The sequence below is a fragment of the Arachis stenosperma genome, chromosome 9, assembly GCF_014773155.1.
Source record: "Arachis stenosperma cultivar V10309 chromosome 9, arast.V10309.gnm1.PFL2, whole genome shotgun sequence".
Taxonomy (NCBI): Eukaryota; Viridiplantae; Streptophyta; class Magnoliopsida; order Fabales; family Fabaceae; genus Arachis; species Arachis stenosperma.
The window spans coordinates 4,173,393-4,197,325 of record NC_080385.1 but is presented as its reverse complement, the minus strand read 5'-3'; the positions used below and the strand labels follow the sequence as shown (position 1 = coordinate 4,197,325).

The 23,933-nt window shown below is 34.1% G+C and overlaps 1 protein-coding gene, 2 non-coding genes and 1 pseudogene across 12 annotated transcripts; 3 read left to right on the top strand and 1 right to left on the bottom strand.

Annotated features, from left to right (window-relative positions):
* Positions 1-721: 721 nt before the first annotated feature.
* On the bottom strand, positions 722-3,697 carry LOC130948885 (uncharacterized; annotated as a pseudogene).
* A 4,659-nt stretch (positions 3,698-8,356) lies between these two features.
* Positions 8,357-8,443, top strand: LOC130953590 (small nucleolar RNA snoR20a). Its single transcript, XR_009075760.1, has one exon. It is a non-coding gene; the product is annotated as a small nucleolar RNA snoR20a (small nucleolar RNA).
* A 108-nt stretch (positions 8,444-8,551) lies between these two features.
* Positions 8,552-8,637, top strand: LOC130953586 (small nucleolar RNA R38). The gene has a single exon (XR_009075755.1). It is a non-coding gene; the product is annotated as a small nucleolar RNA R38 (small nucleolar RNA).
* A 2,958-nt stretch (positions 8,638-11,595) lies between these two features.
* Positions 11,596-17,520, top strand: LOC130947342 (pentatricopeptide repeat-containing protein At1g80550, mitochondrial). Of its 10 annotated transcripts, none has more exons than XM_057876008.1 (9): positions 11,596-11,921; positions 12,181-13,633; positions 14,158-14,259; positions 14,744-14,855; positions 15,012-15,057; positions 15,492-15,558; positions 16,725-16,836; positions 16,960-17,074; positions 17,259-17,520. In XM_057876008.1, the coding sequence occupies exon 2, from the start codon at positions 12,203-12,205 to the stop codon at positions 13,541-13,543; it is 1,341 nt and encodes a 446-aa protein (XP_057731991.1). In that variant the 5' UTR covers positions 11,596-11,921; positions 12,181-12,202; the 3' UTR covers positions 13,544-13,633; positions 14,158-14,259; positions 14,744-14,855; positions 15,012-15,057; positions 15,492-15,558; positions 16,725-16,836; positions 16,960-17,074; positions 17,259-17,520. The 10 variants fall into 10 exon arrangements, 9 of the variants coding, with proteins under 9 accessions (XP_057731991.1, XP_057731994.1, XP_057731993.1 ...); XM_057876011.1 differs by having other exon boundaries at positions 17,178-17,520; XM_057876010.1 differs by having other exon boundaries at positions 14,631-14,855.
* Positions 17,521-23,933: the final 6,413 nt, after the last annotated feature.

Sequence of the window (23,933 nt, the reverse complement as noted above, 5' to 3'; positions counted from 1 at the left end):
TTTTCTTCAAAAATGTGTTTGCGTTGTTTTTAAATCGCTACAATTTCCGATGCTATATTGAAAAACAAATTATGACAACAAAGTCAACAACCTCTAGTGCTAATTTTTTCCCTTCGATGATTCATGCAACAATTTTGAGCATCACTCTTGTGTGTTCTCTCAACTCGGAAGCTCCGCTATGTGCGGTAGAATTTGAATTTTTGATATTTATCTGAAATTAAATTTAAATTTTTAATATTTATTTAAATAAATGAGTGAGTTAATTATCTAACCAATTAAAATTGGTTTCACACAAAATAATTTAAAAGTATATCATATGCTTCAAATAGCTTGTAGTGTGGGAAAATGAAAATATCAACATACATTAATTTCACTACAATGTATCTTCTATCAAATTAATAATGTTGCCGACTTAGCATTCACCTTATGAATATATAGTCATCATTTGGTCTAAAAATGATATTGCATCCAAGGGCGGAGTTTGGTCACATATAAGAAGGGGCTAAAAATAATTAATTTGACAATAAAATAACATTAGAATAAAAAATTTAAGGGATTAAATTAAAATTTATATAAAACAATTAAAATTTAGGGGATCATGGTCTCCCTTGGTTACTATGAGGCTATGCCTCTGCTTGCATGTTGCATCTCTTCCGTCTTTTTTATTTTATCTTTTTTAATGTTTATCAAAAGGATTTATTTTAATTATTTTTATAATTTTCTACTCAAATTTATTCTTTTGATATATCTACCATGCTCACAATTTTTAATAGATTAACAAAAGATTTGAACCACTTAAATTTATTTATACTGATTGACTTTATCATAGTACTAGTGTTAAACCCGTGCGATGCACGGGCTTATATTTAAATTTGATAAATTAAATTAAAAATAATATTTTATACCTATATATTTTTTAAAGTTAGTATAACACTATTATCGTCCTTATATAATAAACGTGTTAAATATGTTGTTTTATCTTTATTCAAAGTAAAATATAAATAGAAGAGTTTGAAGTTTATAATATTCTTGAATCATAAGGAGGGAGACATGAAAAAAATAAAAACATATATAATTGTAATAATAGCATGTTAATTTTACACTAAATTTTTTTTTATCAAAAAGCTAATAAAAATTTATCGACAATCTAGTATCTTACTAACTTCATTAGAAAAGCAATTGGCATAGGATGTTGTGCTCCTTGTTACACATTTCATTTCAAATCTGAAAAAGGAGTTATAGATAAATTAGTTATATCTATAGTAAATATTTGTACAAAAGTATAAATCATAACATGCTATTAAAGTGAAAATAATATTATTCTTACCTAAATATTATTAAAAACCTCTTTGAACACGACATTTGTTGTTGATAACTTTGGATTACCGTCTTCGTCTAGAATTAAAACCCTGAGGCCACTGCGACTCTTAACTCTTGACAAAGCAACATAAAGTTGTCCATGGGTGAACACTGATTTTGGCAAATAAAGTCCTACATGTGATAATGATTGACCCTGACTCTTGTTAATGGTCATTGCAAAGCATATTGTTAATGGAAATTGTCTCTGTTGGAACTTAAATGGCAATCCTGAATCTGAAGGGATCAAGTTCATTATTGGAATGTACACTTTATCTCCAATATTTCTACCGGTCACTATCGTCCCTCCAATTACGTTGCTGCCAAGTTCGTTAACTATAATCTTGTCCCATTGCATAAACCCGAAGTCTGGTCTATGTTTCAGAGTAGCATTACAGTGACTCCTGGCTTCAAAGTCAACTTGTGATTGGGTAGTCCCGAACAATTGATGTCATTTAGGAACTCTGGTGTGAACCACTCTTGTTGTACATCTTCATTCTCATCAGCTTGACATATTGTGTTAGAGCTCAAATACTCCTTTTTTATCCCTGGAAAGATTGTCAAGACAAAATCGTTTACCTTCTCGACACTCTCAAGCGTGGGTGCAAGAATTGCCCTACTCTGAAAATACCTGTAATCTGACATGTTTTACAACAAATTTGGATATGCAAAGTCTACCAAATGGTCATCAGTAGTTGTAATCAATAGATCATCTGGAATTTCAACTTCTGATTCATCACCAACAATAGAGCCAATATTTCTATTTCCAACATCAAGTATCCAATTAGAAAATCTCTTCATTTCACCTTCATCTTGATCCGAAGAAGACATTAGAAGCCTCATATTCGTATGCAGTTTCAGAACCTTACAAAATGACCAGAGATGGGATGAGTTAATAGTGGATGCCAATATATCGTGTCTACTTCCTTTCGGAATCACCGGAAGTATCTGTATGAAATCACTTCCTAGAATAACAACCTTACCACCAAATGGTTTATGTGTTTTATGTTGATCGGTAACTGACATAAGATCCCTGAGCGTCCGATCAAGTACTTCAAAGCACATTTATTGAGCATTGGAGCTTCATCCCAAATTATTAAGCTACTTTGGATGAGCAGCTCAGCCTTCAAACTGCCATGCTTGATGTTGCAAGTAGATTCATCAGTAATTGTAATGGGTATTGAAAATCTAGAATGAGTCCTTCTGCCACCAAGTAGGAGTAAAGAAGCAATTCCACTGGATGCGACATTTAAAATAATCTTTCTTCTAGACCGAATAGTAGAAGAAAGTCCATTCCAAATAAATATCTTACCACACCCACCATGCCCATAAAGAAGTAAAAATCACCAGAGTATGTAATAACAACATTGAGTATCTCATCAAATACTAACCTTTGCTCATGAGTCATCTTTTGTTTCGTATATAAGTTTGTATGAGTCAACTCATTTGTGTCATATGCTAAATCCTCCTCTATTAGCTTATTCTGAAAAAGGCGAATATCAGACATCTCAGGATATGGCATTAATTGATAGTCTCTTAAAGATCTCGCATTGCTGTTGAATATCTTCTCATCAATCTCAATAAGGCAGAGATTTTTCAATTCGTCATGAGTCATGTTTAGTCCTAGTAAAAGCACATGGTTATTTTATGAAATATTTAATAAGTAATTCCAAAATAAAACTATTAATATTATTAATAAAAATAAAGATAATAAGAGAATACAATCTTGATATAAAAAAAGACATAGTAAAATACTTTGGTTTTTCAAAGCGTTTCTCCTCTCATATAGTATTCCATTAGCTAATAATGTCCAAGTTGCATTCCAAACACGCTCTGGATTGCTATTGCTATTAGATATCAGTAGCATCGCAAATAGTTTTCTCAATTGATGACCAGATGCGAGTTCAGCTACCTCATTAATAGCTACAATGAATTCCCTATCATCGCACAGTAGTCCCATGGAATAGCAAACATCTTGGAAGCTAGAATATGTAATTCCATTAACTGTCCTAATATACTCATATGTTGTGCAACCTCTATGAACAGCTAACAAAATTCTCATATAATAAATATCACCTGTACCCGGTGGAACATAATTTAACCTCCCGATACAATACACTCTTTTGCATGGATGCCATTCCCTTGATTCTCTATCATAAACAAATTGATTTGGAAACTCACCATACGTCAAAGTTTGACCTGCTTCAAGTTTTTTATTGGCCTCCATCCATGTTAAGAATATCGTACATTTTTCTTCCTCTTCTTCCACGATTTCTTCAAGATCGTCATCATCTTTAAAGATAATATTTTGCTCTCCAGGCAAATAAAAGGTTAATCTCATCATTAAAGGCCACCTTTGATGAATATCATACGCTAAGGTTCTTCACACAATCTCACATGCAAACAAATACTTGTCAATAGCTAAATAATATATAGAGAATATTGTATTTTATGGGCTTTCATTCGGCCAAAATATTCATGACATGTTAGTTATTTTTTTGTATAAAATCTACCTTGAATTGTGCTCCGTTTTATATTTTCTTTGTCTTTTAATATCAATTTTCTCTTCAATCTTGCTTCTCTTTGGACTTCTTGCATCTTTCAATATATACTTGAAAATACTAAATAAATAAATTTTTTAACTAATTAAAAATATATATACATTATACATAATACATTTTTATTATTAATTTTTTTATATTATTAAAAAAAATAAAGTACACAGGAGTACACATATGGCAGCGTTTATTTTTGGTATACATGTCTATCAAAACATAGACACGGGAGTACACAGAGTACATGTATGGTGTTTGTTTACTTAGACAAAAATAATGAAAGACATAGTCATACACAAACACCTATTAAAAATATGTATTTTGTGTCTCTTTAAAATACTGAGACACTAATTTTTTTACAATTTTTTCTCATGTCTAACTTACCATATAGAATATGAAATTAGTGTCTTCTTATGTCTATGTGAAATCACACAGCTTTTATTTTCATTGGTTGCTTTAATTTCCTTTTTATTCTCATTTATTTAGTTACATAAACATATTTTACGAAAAATAATATATTTTTTTATGAAAGTATTTTTTTCAAATAAATATAAGTTTAATCTCACGATCAATAAATTCAAGTTATAGTTAAAATCTTTTTTTCATTTCCTTAAATAAAGAGATTGAAAATGAATAACTTATAAGTAAAAAGAGAGAAAAAGATGAAAGTACATCTATTGTTGTGCCGAGATAATCTAAAAAATAACAATGTAAACGAAGTAAATAGAAAAAAATTATAAATGTGACAAATAAAAAAATTTAAATTTAAAAATCAAAACGGTTAAGAAGCCACTTAATTAGGAATTAGTATTAGAATTTTAAATTTCAAATTTTTAAATAGAATTTCCTAATTAGCTAGTGCAAATTTAAAATTTTTAAATAAACTTTTTAATTAAACGTTTGTTGTTCATTAAGAATATATGAATTTGTTAAGTTAAAAATAATTTTTATTAGTTTCGTCATAAATAGTATCAATCCTATTATTTATCTATAAAAATAAATAAAATTAAATATAATCTAAAAATTAATAACCTTATAAATTAGGTAAATTTAGAAAAAATATTTAAAAAGAGAGAAAAAGATGAAAATACTTCTCTTGTGGAGAGATAATCTAAAAAATAATAATAAAAATTTATAAATATGGCAAGTAAAAAAATTTAAATTTAAAAATCGAAATGGTTAAGAACTTAGTTAATTAGAAATTAGTATTAGAAATTCAATTTTCAAATTTTTAAATAGAATTTTCTAATTAGCTAGTATAAATTTTAAATTTTGAAATAAATTTTTCTAATAAAATGTTCGTTGTCTATTAGGAATATAGAAATTTGTTAATTTAAAAATAACTTTTTTTAGTTTCATCATAAACAGTATTAACTTTATTATACCTTTTCTAAAATTTAAACAGTATTATATTTTTTTTAAATAGTATAAATAATCTCACATCTTAATAAGACTGGTAATTATATTTACTTTATTATAATTCTTTGTAATTAGCATAGTAGCTTATAAATTATATAAATTCTTAAAAAATATTCTCAAACCCAATTGCTTAAGTAAAAATTCAAAAAAAAGTATATTTGAATTTAAATTTAAAATTCTAACCATAATACTTTAATTAAAATTATAATTAGATTTTTTTTAAATAAATACACATTAAAAATTAATAACTAACTTAATTGTATCAACAATAATTCAAAGAAAAAATTTATAACTTTATGACATTAAATATTAAATTAGATATTATCAGAATATCAACGGTGAAAATTAAATTAAAAATAAAACCACAAGTAATAACCAAATAACTTCAATTTACATTTAAAAAAAATTCTAAATTCCAAACATAAAAATCGAAGAGAACCAAAAGAAAAATAACAACTCAAGAAAAGACAATGTTTCCACCAAAACAAATATATGATTGGCATTATTCTATTAGGTAGACTCTAAAAGGAATTCCAAAACATGTGCATCCAAATTCTCAAGTTTCTTTCTCAATCTTAATCTTCTTGCAAGTTGAGGTATCTCCTTCCACCTTCAATTCTTCCGACTCTGAGGATAATCGCTTAGTTGGTGTAATAGCATTTTTCAACAATTCGGATTCATCACTGGCCGCAACTTCATTGGAGAATTCAAACAATAAATTCTGTACAAAATACCACGTTAAATTAAAGACTTCTTTCTAACCTTTGATTTTATCTCACTAATATTTTTTAAATAAAATTAAGATCTAATTTTGAGAGAACAAACAAACAAAAAAATTATTTTTTGAACAAATACCTTAGCACCTTCTACTTTCTCCCCTTCAATGATTGAGGATGTCTTTGAAATTGAAAGCAAACCACCGATGTAGTCAACATCTTAAAATTATAATTAATTATTAATTATTATTTATAAATTAGATACTACTAATGACTAAGGAAGCAAAAAATATATTAATTTTTAATAGAAAGTACACTTATAATTATACTCACAATTTGAATAGGGTGAGTCTCTTTGCATTTATTTATAAGGTCCACATTATCAGTCATCTTCTTAACTTTATAAGAAGGTGAAAAATGTGGATTATCAGATATTTGAACTTCAACGATGAAGAGAAAGGTCTTATCAATTAGGTTGAGCAAAAGTGTAGGTGTATCCGATAAATCTCCTTTCTGAAGGGTATTGCATAATATATTAATAATAAATAATATAAAAATTACCAATAAAAATATCTTCACTATGTTTTTAGAAATAAATATTGGTTAGATCTTATCAATAGGAGCGGATCAAGTATCTCCACACAGCTCTTTTTCAAAACTTTTTTTACCTACTTGTCAAAGACTACAAAACATGCACAGTCAGAATCATCAATGATACCAAGCTTTATTCGGTACCTGCTTAAAAAAGAAAATAACATAAAAAAAGTTAAATATAGACTATTCAATATCTAATCCAATGTGCATAGACTTTAATTTAAAAAATAAATAAATAACCTTGGAGTTATGGAAAAAGGAAGACGGCCACAACTTGAACATTTGAAAGTTTTTGTAAAAGCATATGTGGACGTGTTGCATTCACATTGGTCATACCACTAATCTGGAGTATCCATAATATGAGTTATAGTAGTCAAGACAACACAAATAGCATTTTGAAAAAAAAAATTAATGATTAAATTCCCTAAATAAACAAATAAATAATATAAATTTAAAATAAAATAGAAAAATATTAGTAGAAAACTCACGTCTTCATCGAGCCAAACCATCTCAATTGAGTATGACAATGGAGAATTTTCCGTAACTTGGTAGTGTCCATAACCGTAATACTCGTATACGTACACACAAATTGTCAATTGTAGGAGTGATGTCAGCAATTTTGTGAATACCAGCCATTGGAATAAGTAGAGAGATTTTGAATATATGTAAAGAAAGGGATTGATGTACTTTAAATTGTGGTGCTTTACATCTCTCATCACTTATACTTTTATAGTTGCATCACAACTAAATTTTTTTAAATTTGGTTGACTTTAATTTAAAATTTAAAAAATAACAAACCAAGTAAAACAACCCAAACTTAAAATTTAAAAATAACAACCTAAACAAATAATAATTTAAAAAATCTAAACTAACGTAAATCGTTATAGTAATATTAGTATGTAACAGCCGAAATATAATTAACGTAAATTTTTTTAAAACTCTAAATTTCTTTAAAAGAACGTATGTAGCTGCAAATTTTAAAAAAATCAACAAAATTTTAAAAAATAATAGTAAAAAGAATTAATAAATTTTTAAAAAATAACAACCTAAGTAAAATAATTTAAAATTTAAAAAATAATAATCTAAGTACAACAATCTAAAATTTAAAAAATAACAACTTAAATAAAATAATTTAAAATTTAAAAAATAACAACTTAAGTAAAACAACCCAAACTTAAAATTTGAAAATAACAACCTAAGCAAATAATAATTTATAATTAATAAATATAATTCTAAAAATTTCTAATGACGACATCTAAGCAAATGAACTCCCAGATTCAACGTATGAGCGCCACGTCAGCATATGAGCTTCCCATTTGTATACTATAAAGATAAAGATAAAGATCTATAAAATTATTATTATTATTATATTATTATTATTATTATTATTATTATTATAGATTTTTGGCTTTTTTTTTAAATAAATTTTAAAAAATATTAATTTTCAGAATACACATAGATAGAAAGTTGGAACAAAATACGCATGGCCACTTCAGCGACAGCATATACGAAATAGAGTTGCACTCCATTCCAGGGAAGGCGCTAGCGAAATAGAGCTGGCAGGATTGACTGCGCAGCTAACATGGTATTCCAGGTGAGGCAGACACGAATTAGACGATCTCAGAAGAGGCAAATGCGAATTGGACGACTTCACGAGAGGCAAAAGCGAATTTAATTTTCATTGAATTAAACTAGCTAAGGATTGTTATATCTATATCCTATGATGCAATTGTATAATTCAGAAGTGCAATGTTATTGCATTTAATGTGTTGAAACATTTTTTGAACTAGGACGGTCTGAGGCTACAAAAATTGATTCACAACCTTAGGTTTATAATTCTAATGTCCTTCTTTTCAACTGAAATTTTTGGTTTATGTTGAACAACATTTTAATAATGGATTTATCGGTATTGTGCTGTGATGATGAGAAATATAATTTTACAGTTATCCCTAGCTAATAATATAGCAGGTGATGAAATTTTGTAATCTGACATGCACTGTTTATTATATATGCAAACAATTAGGGTACTTTAGTTGAAGCATGACTCATGATTCATTAGTATTTTGTTTTGTGTTTTGTACTTTACTGTTTTACATTGGTTTTAACAAAATAATCATAATAATAACGATGATGATTATGAATTAATTAAAGTTTTATGACTTCTAATTTTGTACTTAAGTTGTATTAAAAAATCATTTTTAGCCAAGTTCTTTTGTGTTGCAGCTATTGGCCTATTGTATTTGTTAGAGCATTTTTCCAGGTATGGTCAGTAAAATCTATTGGAACAAGACTATTCAATGCACTGTACCGAACTTCAAAGTGAAGCCAAGTAAAAGATTATGTTGTTTCTACCTAATGGATATTAGCTAATGGGTATTGCCCTCAGTTGTATAAGAAAAAGAACTTTGTCAAAGATAAGTGTAAAGAAATTGCATAGATGATTTATAATGATAATTTTGTGTGTGTCCCACTTAAAATTTTTATTTCGTATTTAGTGCTTGTTTGGGCGCCATTATTTTGTTAAAAAAAGATCTTTTTTCAATGAAAAAAGATCTTTTTTTATTTTTTAACGTGTTTGACAAACTTCTAGTAGTAAAAGTAAAAGCATTAGTAAAATAAAAAAAGATCTTTTTTGAAAAGCTGTAATTTACATCTCTTTTTAAAAGATCTTTTTTCCTTACAAAAAAGATGTTTTTCATGTAATAAATAAACAAAAAAGTACTTTTATATTATTATACCCAAACATAATTGATAGATAAAAAGACCTTTTTACATGAGATATCCAAACATAAAATTACTTTTGCTTTTCAATAAGATCTTTTAAAAAAAGATCTTTTCTTAGAAGCTCACCCAAACAAGTCCTTAGCATACCCAACTTGGAAGGAGACCTGACAAGTTCCACTTTGCGTTCACCCAGCCTGAATTGAAAATTTCATTTCGTGGGTGATGCAGGTGAATTAGAGGCTTCATTTTGTTAGTGTTTTTTTTGGAATGGAGTGTAATTTTATTTTGTGTGTGCTACTCTTGAGATGATTATGTGCATTTTGTTTCAAATTTTCATTCATGCGCATTATAAAAATTAATCATTTTCTTATACTTATTTAAATAAAAAAGTCTAGATTTTTTACATTTAAGTTTTTTTTCTACCATTTCAAGTACAAAATGATACTAAAATCTTGTGTTCTATTATTGAATGAAAAGATAGATTTTTTGTAATATGTAAGATATTTTAATTGTCGCAAATTATTAATTTTTTTTGTTTGTGTCTAAATTCCTTTGCAAATTTTTGCAGCCAAATAACTTTCTTACAAGATTGTGCAGATATCGTCCATTAAATTTAGGCGACGTCTCTGGTGGCCACGCTATTGGTGACTAAAGGTGACTAAGCATTGACCACTTAATAAAAAATTGACAAGTGACTTCTGTCCAAGCAGTCTTAAATAGTGTTTAACCTCACTAATTTTTTCAAATTTTAGTGCTAATCATTGTTTCTGGTCAAGAACTATGCAACTGAATTCTAATAAAAAAATAGATTGGTATCAACAAGATCGGAGGACACCTCAGCCAAACAGCAGCATCAGCAACACCTGGCCTGATCAGGTATCTTAGTAACCGTCTCTGCCGGGGTGGTGGTGACGGATACTGAGTTCGAAACTTAGGAATGCAGAGGCAACCATTGAGGACCAGAACCGATTTGGAGAAGTGAAGCGCGTCTAAAAGTGGAGTCAGGCGTCTATTCCGGTGGTAGTGATGAAGTCCATGCACGAGTAAGTCCAACCAAGTGTCGTCGCAACCATGACAAAAAGAGTAGACAAGGCATCGATAAGCAACAACGACAGCATGTTACCAGCATTTCGCTTGTCATTTTGGCCTTAGACAAAATATGGAAAGAGTAAGGCTACAACGATAGAGTAGCGTTTGGTGGCCACAAAACTCATCTTGCCAAGCATCAAAGTGGCGCAGAGGACCTTCGTTTCAGTTGGGTTGGGATGAGGTTTCAGTCGGGTAGTCTAGGCAGATGGGTTAGGCTTGTAAGACTAAGCCCATGATATAAAAATATATATTTAGTTATTTACTTATTTATCATATTTGCTTAATAAATTTATATAATAAATAGTGCAATAATAGATTAAACTTACAAAATTAGCTTATTGTTCCTCCTACAAATATAAACATATAATTAGTAGTAGACTTCTGTAGCCAAAATCTTTTGTAAATTTCAAATAAAATATAACATTGATAATAAATCTAAAACCTCCAAAACATAATGCATTGTCAGATATTACTTTGATGTATCATAAGATTTTATTAATGACACTCTAAAAGTTTTTTTTTTTCCTTAATAGCCCTAGAATACGTTTTGCAAATAACTTGTTTGAGATAGCCAAATATTCCTTTGTTTTCCGGTGAATTTACATATCTAAAACATGGTTATCTTTTGTCAATGCTAGTTCTTCATATTAAAATCCTTAACTAATTGAGTTTACTTTTTAATTTATTTTAAGCATTTAAGATTGGATTATTTCAAAATAAAATGTGTTAATCACTTAATCTACTGACACAATTATAATATTATGTAGTCATAAAAAAATTATAAATTAACATAATCTACAAATAACTGATCTATTAAAATGGATTTTATAATAATTTTTAAAATATTATTTGCTAAATTATTTCCTATTACAAAAGACACACAGAGACTAATAAGATTAAAATAAATAATACCCACATAATTTAATTTATTATAAAACAGGGATGAAATTACATGGAGAGAAAAGAGACAATGCTCCCTATAATTTTAATTTTTTACATATAAATTATATGTAAATTTCAGTTTAACCTCTTTAAAATTTTATTATACAAATATTTTTGACCCCTAAAATATTTCATCTAGTTCCGCCCTATTATAAAATAAAATGCACACTACAATTTAAAATAAACAAAGTTCATTTAATTAGTCCAAAACAAATAAATGAGAAAAATAAAAAGCTGCATTCGATCCTACGATTCTGCACGCTGCTGAGCTGCTCCGATTCCTCCGTCGCGATTCTGCCGCGTCCAACGGGGGCGGCCCGATTGTTGTGGTTTCGGACCAATTGTTCTGACCCGACCCGTTTGAAACACCCAATTCGCGAATGTGAGGACATTGGATTAGGGTTTCGACCAGGCTTCAGTGACCGATTTTTCTCTGGGTCCTCTCTCCTTTTCTGCTTGAGCTCTCGTGAGTCTCTCTTCTAACCAACAAGCTCCGCGCCTTTAACAGCCGCCGCCGCTTCTCCAGGTTTTCTCTCTCTTTCTCTCTCACACACATCCCGGTTTGTCGATTATTCCTATGATTCTGATGTTTAATTTTCGTTGTCGATTTCCTAGTAATTACAATTGCATTAACCGTCATTTGTAAGTTCTCTCTGTTTTTGGTGTATGATTGGTAATGTTTCATTGAAAAGCTGAGTGTAAATAGGGGGTTTGATTTAGCTGAGTGTAAAGGAGGAACACCATCCGTTTAATGAATCTCATAGATTAAGCTGTGTTTGATTTAGCTAGCACCGAAGAAGAGAAGCAATGCATTCACTCTTCTCAAGCAAAAGCGCCATTCGACTTCAACACTCTTCATTTCATCGTATCAGTAGCTACTTCTTCCTTAAGTTTCATTCCGATGATTCCATTCAATTGGATGAAGCTACGGTTCGGGAAACCCTTGTGTCCTTCAGTAACGATTGGAAGAAGGCCTTTGACTTCTTCAACTGGGTGGAGTCCCACCACCACTTCCGTCACTCCACCACCACCTATAACAACATCCTTGACATTCTCGCCAAGTACTTCGAGTTCGACCTCTGTTGGGACCTCATCCACCGCATGCGGTGGAACCCTCATTCCCAACCCGATCACACCACCTTCCGCCTCATGTTCCACCGCTATGCCTCTGCCCATGCCGTAAACGATGCCATTTCCACCTTTCATCGCCTCTCCCAGTTTAACCTCAAGGATCACACCTCCTTCTCCAACCTCATCGATGCCCTTTGCGACCACAAGCACGTCCTCGAAGCCCAAGACATCGTCCTCGGCAACAACAAGGACCTTCTCATTGATGCTGGCTTCATCGATAGCGTTGGGAAAACCAAGATCTCCAACATGGTTCTTCGCGGGTGGTACAAGATGGGTTGGTGGAGCAAGTGCCGCGAGTTTTGGGAGGAGATGGACGCTAAAGGGGTCCACAAGGATCTTCACTCTTACTCCATATTCATGGACATACTCTGCAAGAGTGGGAAGTCATGGAAGGCTGTGAAGCTCTACAAGAACCTGAAGAGCCAGAGGATCAAATTAGATGTGGTTGTTTACAACATAGTGATTCGTGCAATTGGTCTCTCCCAAGGTGTTGATTTCTCAATCAGGGTCTTCAATGAGATGAAGGAGTTGGGGATTAAGCCGACTGTGGTAACATACAACACTATAATGAGGCTCTTGTGTGATAGCTATAGGCATAAGGAAGCACTTGCATTGCTCAATGTAATGCGTAGGGATGACTGCTATCCCAACACAGTTTCATATCATTGTTTCTTTGCGACACTTGAGAAGCCTAAAGAGATGATTGGGTTGTTTGATAGAATGGTTGGGAGTGGGGTGAGGCCCAACATGGACACGTATGTGATGCTGATGAGGAAGTTTGCGAGATGGGGGTTTCTAAGGCTGGTGTTCATGGTGTGGGACAAGATGGAGCAGCTTGGGTGCAGCCCTGATGCATCTGCTTACAATGCTTTGATTGACGCTCTTGTCGAGAAGGGATTAATTGATATGGCAAGGAAGTATGATGAGGAGATGTTGGCTAAAGGGCTTTCCCCTAAGCCTAGGAAAGAGTTGGGAACAAAGCTTGTCATTCATCAAGAAGAAGAAGCTCAATGTTGATCAACACATACAAAATACTTGTGTAGCAGGCATTACAATATGGCTGCATTTGTTTAACGAGGGAGGGTGGGACAAGACACTGTGATAGAGGTACCGAATATATAGGTACTAGTGTGCTTTATTTTGAGATGCACATTGAGACAATGTATTACTCTCCTACTGTACCATCTCAGTGCTACAAAACATCTCTGTTTACTCCCGTGTCTTTGTATTTGTTTGAGACACTAATCGAAGATTGCCCAGTGGCATAATCAAAGGGTGCATGCAAAGATGTGTTAGCATGCAATGTAGAAATTAGGCTTGGTTTTGGATTTAAAGAATTCTCTTCTCATCTCGCACCATCCATCATCATCAGCATCATCCTTAACCTTATCCTCCTGCAAAACTTACCATTTGAGGTTCAATTCATATATTCCCTTTTAGTTACTGCTACTGCCCATTAGTTTACTTTCCCGTTGGAATCATACCTGTTTCTTTCTTATGATCGGAACTTTGCGGGTGTTTGTAGCAATCTCTTCATTTAACCTTGAATTCTTATAATGCATGGCACTCCTATATGGTTTGTCTGTAGTCTGTTTTGATTTACGTATTGTAGTTTTGGTGCCTTATTTCAGTTTGAGAAGCAACCCTTCAATCATCACCGCAGTGATGGACACAACAAGTAACTGGAGGGATGAAGTGCAGCCTGCTTTCCGCCAACGCTTTTTCAACAATATGTAAGTCTCGGGGTTTGTTTTCATTTTCAATGTTACAATGTTCTGTTTCTTCTCTTCAACTCTCCCAACTATCTTGGCCTCTGCAAGATCAGAGCTGCAATCGTGCTGCTGATCATGGTTTCGGATTATGGTTGAGCACAACATTGTCACTGTTTTGCGGGATCCGCAATTGCATTGTTGAACACAATTTAGTCAGATGCATTTTCATGGCATTGTTTTCAATTTTTTCTAATAGCATTTCACAATAGAATTGAAATCATTACCATGATTTAAAACCATGCTCTGAATGCCATTGTTACTTGGCTTTACTTCTTTGTGCTCTGTCTATCAGGAAGGTAAATTTAGCCTTTCTACCAAATAATAATGTGCAGCTTGCGTATATTGAGAAAGATGGAGGGTCTTAGGCATCTTGGGTAATGTCTATTGTTCTCGTTCCTCAACTGCTGGGTGACTTCTTTTAGCCTTTTTCTTTTTCATTTCACAGATTGCATAACTTACAGTTAGGTCATCCTCCTGAGAGTTTTGATGAAATCCTTGAATTTCACAAAATTGCTCATAGTATTGAGCAGAAAAGTTATGCTGGTGCTACAAGCCAGGTAGGCCCAAAATCTGGAGATTCATTCTTATAATGACTACCTATGATCACCTGCCATTATAGAATAATGACCGAACATGTAATGTGGTTGCCGTTTTTTATTCCCATTTTTTGCTTTTGTGCTAATTTCTTTATGAATTCTTATCTTTATTTTCAGACTGAGTATGTTATGCAAATAGCTTGCAAGATGGTTTTGATGGAGAGTAAGTTTCTGAACACTGCTGTCAACTTCTTGTATCACTAGCCCATTTTAGGTTTTGGAGTTCTTTTATAGTTGAATTTTCTAGCTGTATTGCTATTATATAATCCATGTTGCACATGTGGTGTACCCGTGTTGACCATCAACTATATTTTTCACAGATTTTGATGGGTATTTTAAATATTGTTCAATTGTGCATAGATTAATTTACTAAGCAGTGAATTGCTACCTTCATGTCCATGGCAAATGCATGATTCTGTTGATTATCTGAATACTGTTGTTCTATGCACATGTTTCTGGTGCATTAACAATGTTTTTGTTTTCTGTTTTGTTTATTTCCGTCTGGAATGAATTACATGTTGTATCATTTATACCTCATAATATAAATTTACTAATACCAATAATTGGAGCCTGCTCATGTTGGTCATCCCTTTTCAGAAGCAAGAGAAAGAGAATGGAGAGATTACTTTTGCCCTGATTCCCGACAAAGAATTGTCTACAAAATGTAATTTTCTTCCTTTGTTGTACTTGGTGATCTGAGATCCTGAATATATATTTTTTTGGCTGCATTTGCACATCAAAAAGAAAAATTAGTCATAAACTATATTTCCATGAGATTTGTCATGTGTAACTAATTTGATCACAGAGCATGCTTTTAATAGAGGAACTAGAGAAGATACAAAAGCGCTGTGGTATTAACAACCAACTGATAAGAATTAAAAAAGCTAATATTTGCAACAATACGATATTTCCTTCATTTTTGATCATTTGGGTGGAGGCTTACTTCCGCAATCCTGTGGATGCAGGTCATGTTGCTTCAAATAAGCTGTACTTTAGGATAAGATTAGGCATTTGGCTTCTGTTAGGTCTTAAAGCACTCCATTGTTCAAATGATTTGTCCATTATTATTTTAATGTTTACAGTTTGGGTAGCTTGCTACATAAATTTATTCTCTTCGTTGTGTGCTTCTTCTTTTCTTCTGATTGTTAGGAGGATTTATTTGTTAGAGATATAACCATTAATGTTTCGTTTTCCCATCAGCTTAAGCTTTTGGGATGAGTGGTTTCATGACATGGTATTAGAGCTCGATGTCTGAAAGGTTAAGAGTCCAATCCTTGGTGAACCCCAAAAGTAAAAAATAGCATAAGGCAAATAAAGGAGAAAAGAAGGCCTATGCAAAAATCAAACAAACCCGAAAGAGGCTCTTGTTTGAGGGGAAGTGTTAGAGATATAACCATTAATGTTACCTTTTTTTATCAGCTTAAGTTTTTGGGTTTAATGGTTTCAATTTCATGACATTATTACTTTGCATTCCCTTTGATTTTTCTTCTCTTTGCCTGAATAGATGTCTTATAGCAAAAACTGTATCAATAATAACCTATATAAAATTCTATTCTGATAGATCATAAAATATAATTACCTCTTTATTCTCTTTTTGAGTTTTGACATACCAACATTCTATGTTTAGTAACCATTTACAAATTCTAGAGGGTAATAATTTAAACAATTTATTCATTATCTGTGTGAGCTTTAGCAAGCTAGTGTTGCTCATAGTCTATAGCGGAGAAGCATGTTTCTTGATTTTTGATGATCATATTCTCTCATTTGTGGATATTAAAATATCAGTCACTTGGATGTTCTAACTATTAGGCTACTATGATTATTTTGTAGAATGAAACTGTTAAAAAGACATCTTGATGTGACTGATCCAGAGGGATCACAAGAACTTTGGAGGATTGCTGAAAGGTTTGAGGAGAAGATCTTTTCTAAAGCAGACACCGAGGTATATTTACTTATAATGATGGCCTGAGTTGCCAGTTTTCATATGTGGATTATCTATGTAAAATTGCAAAGACGGATATGGATGATGGAAGGATTGATTGGATGTGATATCCCTTTATTTCAGACTGATTATCTTAGGAAAATAACTATAAAAATGCATAAAATGGAGAATACACCCCGGAGAAGCCATTGACAACCATGAAATCAGCTTGATCTTTACAATGAACTTGTCAATCCAGGTAATTAAGTTCCTTGGCCTGTAATAGCAACTTGCTTAAATCTCCCAATCTTGCTCTTTTTGTAATTAACTTGGTATATTCTGAGACTCTCATTTGTTTCCAGTTTTCTTGTCTAAGCTCGTCAGAAGACAAACATTCTTATTGCTTGAAAAAACATTAATATTTCATGTTTTTCCATCACTAGTTCATACAAACCCGACGTAGCATAGAAGCAGAGGTAGAAGATTCCAGTAGATGACTATCCAAAGCGCCAGCGGTTGAAGCAATTGTCTGTTATAATGGTTAAAACTTTTAGTGTTGTAACTGGTTCAACTAAAATTGCGGAACTGTTTTTGACACCTTCTGTTAGATTGGTAGTTTGGTCATACTAACTTTTGTAAAGAGCCGTTGACTGTTGTGTTTAGACTTCCAGTTCATGATACCAAATAGTTGGTCCTTTTTCTGAAGTGTTTCTGATTTTAGATCATGAATAAGGTTTGGGATGCAGCAGCGTCTAGTATCCAAAAACACGTGGATTTCCAACAAAAGTGAAATGCAACCAACATCTAAATGGAAGAAAAGAACATAAATTAATGCATAAAAGTCACTAATCGAATTAAGTGTATTGAATTTCAATACCGTAATAGATAATCTGAACATAGTCATGAATATTGGGTTATCGAAGATGGAAGAAAGGAACGATGAAAAATTATTTTTCACTCATTCAAATTGAAGCAGAGCTTCTAACTAGGGTGTATGCGGTGCGGTTTGGTTCGGTTTTAAGGGAAAAAGTCATCCGATTTGAACGCTTAATTTATGTGCGGTGAGATTTGGATTGGATGAATTTTTTTTGGAAATCTGATTTGATCCGATTACAAGCGGTTTGGATTTGCGGTTTTTTAAATAAAAAAAAATACATACATATAAGAAGTCTCAACATCAAATTTTAAATAACCAATAATGATATAACAAGTCTTAACAATATCTTAAAAAGCCAACGATAACATAACAATAGAAATAAAATTATAGGTTAGTTAAAATAAATAAATAAATAATATTTTGAAAATAAAATATTTATTAAATAATAACAATACATGAATAATAGAAAAATGTATAACACATTGAACGTGTTATAAGTATAATTATAAATATAAGGGATAAGTACTTTTTTCATCCCCAAGGTCTGTGGTCAAAATCAAAATCGTCCCCGACCTTTTTTTTTATTAAAATCATCCTCAACGTTACAAAACGTTATAAAATCGTCATTTTCTATTTTTTTTGGACCAAATTACCCTTAACTATTAATAAAAATTAAAAATAATATTAAAAAAAAACCCCACCCCCACACCCATCAGCATTTCTTCGTCTCTCCCCCCCCCCCCCAATTTCCCTTCCTCCTACACCCACCCCCAAACCCTCACTCCATCACTCCATCACCCCCAACCCGCAGCCGCTCAGCGTCCAGACCGCCGCCGCCCCGCCGTCGCCCCGCGTCCAGCCCGCCGCGCCCCTACTTTTCTGCTTTTGCTTTCTGCTTTCTGCTTCTTATTCTTTTTATTCTTCTCCTGTGAACTGAATTTTTGATGAAATTTGTTGTTGCTGAAATTTGAATTTCTGATTTTTTGATAAAATTTGTTGTTGTTGATGAAATCTATTGATGATGATGATGATGACCATGAAAAGAGGGGCATGAAGAAGGGGGTTGGGGGTTACAGTGAGGGAGTGGGGTGAGGGGGTTGGGGGTTACATGAGGGGGTGAGGGGGTGAGGGGTGGGGTGGGGTGGGGTTACGGTGAGGGGGTGGGGTGAGGGTGTTGTTGCTGTTTGGTGGTGTTGGTATTGGTGGTGGTGGTGGTGGTGTTAAGGAAGGTGAAGAGGAGAATGATGATGATGTGAGTATTTTGGTCCAAAAATTTGGGAAAGGATGATTTTAAAGTGTTTTTAAACGTTGATGATGATTTTAATAAAAAAAAGGTCGGGGACGATTTTGATTTCGACCCCAGACCTTGGGGACGAAAAAAGTACTTATCCCCAAATATAATAAGAGGTAATGACCAAATCAGTACCCGAATGATTGAAACGCTGACATTGCGGTACCTAAATATTGTAATCGACAAAATGGTACCTGGTTAATTTTAAAAAGTGACAAACGTATCCATTAGCTTGCCGGACCAAAGCTCCGGTGAGGACAATGCTTACCTGGACACCGGATTTTGCTGACAAAACATGTTTTATTTGAGTTGTAATTTTTAATTAATTAATTTGTTAGCCTAGGTGAAAATTAGTTCAATTGAATTTGATTTTGCCCTAATCCCAAATTAACAAGTGCTGTTACTACTTGGTGACTTACTGTGAATTAGAGTTTGACTAGGAGTAAAACTGAAAGGTCACGTAAAGAGGGAGAGACGTTGCTCTGGACTCTTGGCGCGAAGAAGAACGAAGACGAGGTGAGAGACATTGTCGAAGTCGTAGCGTCAAGACTGAGGGTTTGCTATTGGCATCATCGCAACCCCATTCTTCGCTAGGAAGAAACCTACGAAGAGGTAAGTTCGCCTTCATTCCATCCTCTCATTTAAGTGGCTTTTGTCGACAGCATTATGATCATTTTGATTGTTTTATTCATTGTTTCTTTCCTCTACGATTTTTTAGATGGATCGTCTAGTTATGTTTGTTTATCATCACATGGGTGAATTGAAAAAGGGTGTTGACAGTAATGTGATATACGATGGGGGTTTGGTAACTGAGATACACAGGGTGAATGTGGAGACATGTAATTTATTTTTTGTTGAGGGGTTATTTCTAGACTTGGGTTACCCTGGATTCAATGAGGTGTACTGGCTAAAACCTGGGTTAGACCTAGGTAAGGGTCTTAGAGTGCTTAGGACAGATGCTGAAGTCATGAGAATGTGTGAGAGTGCGATGAAGAATGACAACACTGTCCACCTATATTTTGATCACCCCATTGATGTCAACCCTGAAATCATTGATGAAGAAGTCGTGTCTGATGGTAGCAGTGATAGTGTGGTTGAAGTCAATCCAGGTGGTGATAATGTGAATGAGGTTGAAGTTACTAGTAAGGTAGACGGTCAGGCTAATGAGAAGAAAAATGAAGGTGTGAATGAGAGCAATGGTGAGGTTAATGAATTGAATATGGCATTGAGTGTTGTTGTGAAAGAGAATGTGAATGAGGTTGTAAATGACGCCATTGTTGATGTTAACGAGTCGAACAAATGTGAGAGTGGTGCAGGGGAAGAAGCTGCGAATGACGGGAATGAGGAGAAAGACACTGAAGTTGCATCAGCTCCGGAGAAAAGAGTTAAGAAGGTTAGAAAGAGACATCCAAGACCACCTCCCAGTGGTTTGACCCAAGAAAGAAGGGCTGCCGAGAATGAGGTTCCTGAGAGTAATTCTCGAGAAGCTGAAGCTGTGAATGAACCCATAGAGGAAACCTATGCTGATGATGTTAATGATCTGAATGAAGATTTTGATTTTGGAGAACCTTTTGTGGATGAGCAAGGGCCAGAGGAACCTGTAAAAGAAAATCCAACAGGTAAATTTGTTGTTTTTTTTTTGTTAGAGGATATGTGAATAAAAATTGCATCAATTCTCATGTATCTCAAATGACTCTGCAACAGATAATATAACACAAACAAGTGAGAGGACCAATGCAAGGAAAAATCATCCATGGCCTCAACCCTCTGGGCAAAGAATTGTACCTGGAAAGGAGGATGAAGCACCAAGGGTAGAGGTGCTAACCCAAATAGAGAAGATGGCGAGAGTGAACTTGAGATGTACCAATATGAATCTGAAGAACTCTGTAGCCCTCTTGCATCTGACGATGAAGAGGAACCTGTATTTCCTCAACATAATCCCAACACGCCATATGGAAAAATAACTCTAGAGTTGAATATGGAGTTTGAGACCATGGACCAGTTTAAAGCAGCAGTGCAGAAGTACAACATACAGATTGGGAGACAGATATTCTATCTTAGGAATGAGAAGAAGAGGTGTAGGGTGATTTGCTATGACCCAGACTGCCCTTGGTTGTGCTACTGTGCCAGGACCAACTACCCAACATCCTTTTAGATAAAGACATTTGTGGACGAACATACGTGCCCCAGAAGCAACAAGAGTAAGTCAGTTTCATGTGCTTGGGTTGCTGAGGAACTGGTCCCAAAGCTCAGGATCCATCCCAACATGTTGCAGAGGAAGGCACAGGAGTGGTTTAAAGTGGAGTATGACATTTCAATCAATGAGAGGATGATGTATAGGGCTATGAACAAGGCCAAAGAAGTTATCGAGGGAAGAGAGAAAGATCAATACCTAAGGCTTAGAGACCACCTGAACGAAATCATGAAGGCTAACCCTGGTTCAAGGGCCAACATGGGGACTACTCCACAGCCAGAGGGATTGCCTAGGTTTAGGAACTTGTATGTCTGTTTGACTGCTTGCAAAAATGGCTTTAAAGTAGGGTGTAGACCCTTTATAGTTTTGGATGGGACGTTTTTGAAAGGCTACTTTAGAGGGCAATTACTAACAGCCGTTGGTCAGGACGCCAACAATCAACTGTTTCCAATAGCGTATGGGGTTGTTGATGCAGAAACAAGGGAAACTTGGAGATTCTTTCTGGAGGAGTTACACACTGATATAGGGGACTACAAGGAGAATGGCTGGGTTTTTATGTCGGACCAGCAAAAGGTGATGTGCACTATGGTCATGTTTTTTTATTTTTTGTATGTTTCTAGGACTTATATTGAGGCATATAATAGGACTTACATGTTTCACATTAGCAACATACCGAGTCAGGAGTACTGGGAGCATCACGAAGGGCTGCCATGTCTTCCCCCTCCATACAAGAGGCCTATTGGCAGACCTACCAAGAAGAGGAGGAAGGATAGCACTGAGCAAAGTTCTGGCAGCCAATACAATGCCAAGAGAAGATATGGACAGATAACATGCCAAACCTGCAAAAGGGTGAGTAAAACAAAAACCATTATTAAGAACTATTTACATTACATTTTATTTTCAATCATGTATCATTGAGTAATGCTGATTTTCCTTACTCATGTGCTTTTTGTAAGGCTGGACATAATAGCAGAACTTGTCCTGAGAAAGGAACTGGAACAGCAGCTGAAGTCCCAGATCTTGATGAGGAAGATGCTAGGGAGCAAGAAGCTAACTGGGAGGAGACCATGGAGGTTGCACACGCTGCACATGTTGCAGATGAGGAAGACCTCACTCAAAACCATCCACAAAGTCAGCCTGATCAGGTAAAGAATGTGATTTATATTACCTTGTTGTTCCAAACTGTTGGATCTGTTTCTATTAAAGATTTGTTTTCATGAATGGACAACTTGATGCAGAATAACATCAATGATGGCAACACTACAACCAATGCTTCACCCCCTAATGCAGCCACTATACCAGCAGCAACCAACTTGATTGGTCCAACAGCTACTTCAGAACCAACACCAGCACCAAAGAGGAGAGGCAAACCATCTTTTGTAAGGGACAACCCAGTTTCACCAAGAGGAAGAGGCAGCACCACTCGAAGAGGACTGGCGACCACTACAACACCTCCAACTCCATCACAACATGCAGCAGCTGTACCACCACCCCCTGCTCAACCTAGGGTTGTCAGGACTGATGTTGGGCCATTGCCTTAAGGTCCATTATTTAGGCCCACTATTCAGGCCTAACCTACAGCACCATCTAGGCCACCAATTGTGACTAGGGAGACCATGACAGCAGCAAGTCCAGCCACACAGAGCAGGTTCACAGGCTTCATGCCCACCCCATCCTTGAAGAAGAAAAAGCCATCCGGACCACCACCATCAAAGCCATCAACAAATGACAAGAACTGAGCTGAGATTCTTGAATTTTTTAGTTTGTTGTTATTTCCATTTTGGACATGATTTAGTTAACATGCACCAACTGCCATTATGGCATGTAAGTGCTAACCTAGTCTTTCTGTGTTTTGTTAGTTTCATTTTGGGTCTATAGCAGTTACTATGAACATGTGTCATTTTGCTAGTCTTATTTGGGGTCTTAACTTGGTTACTCTGAATAGTTAATGGTTATAACTTGATGTTATGCTCTTGGTGTTTTATTCAGATTCTGTTCACAAAACTTTTTTACATGGCTTACATATACTCTATATATCTTACTCACATCACAACAACAAGCTAACTCAGTCAAAGCACAAGAAGAACACAGCATACATAAATTCATCTCAATTACAATGATGACAAGATTACAAAATTCCAAAGTCTCACTATTATACTATTATACTGTGCAATGTCTACCTACTTAGCCAAACTAAACATAATCAAAGTCACATTTAACCCAATCAAAATACACATAAAAATTAGGCACAACTCAACCCTCTTCAGATGCTCCTTCATGTCATTCACCACAGATAGTACCATCATCATCCTTTGAATTTCCTGGCCATCCCCACAGTCGACATTAATTCTGCCTTTCTTTTTTGGTTCTGATTTGCCCATCATATTACTATTCTCTGAAGAAACTTTTCCTTCCACACATTCCGCTTGTATTTCATCCAACCATTGGAAATACCCGCAATGCATTTGTGTGTTCTAGCACAACACGAAAAGTTCAAAGATCATAAAACAATCGAATAAGCACAGACGACAAACCAATAAGAGATATTATTCTACTTCCTCAGATATTCATCACAGTTCCAAGCTTACCTTCCACATAGGGCAGCGTAGAAACCATCTATCAGGGTTGCTACTTGTCTTCGACTTCAACGAAACCACTGGAAGGGGACAAAAGCAACAGCCATCGTAAGTTTTGCTCACAATACCCGAAGCACCATCCACGTCTAAGGCTTGCATCGATGACTGCCTTCTCAGCGT

Bases quoted from the DNA above. Each gene is read 5' to 3' on its own strand.
- LOC130947342 (XM_057876013.1), top strand. From the start codon at position 12,203: ATGCATTCACTCTTCTCAAGCAAAAGCGCCATTCGACTTCAACACTCT.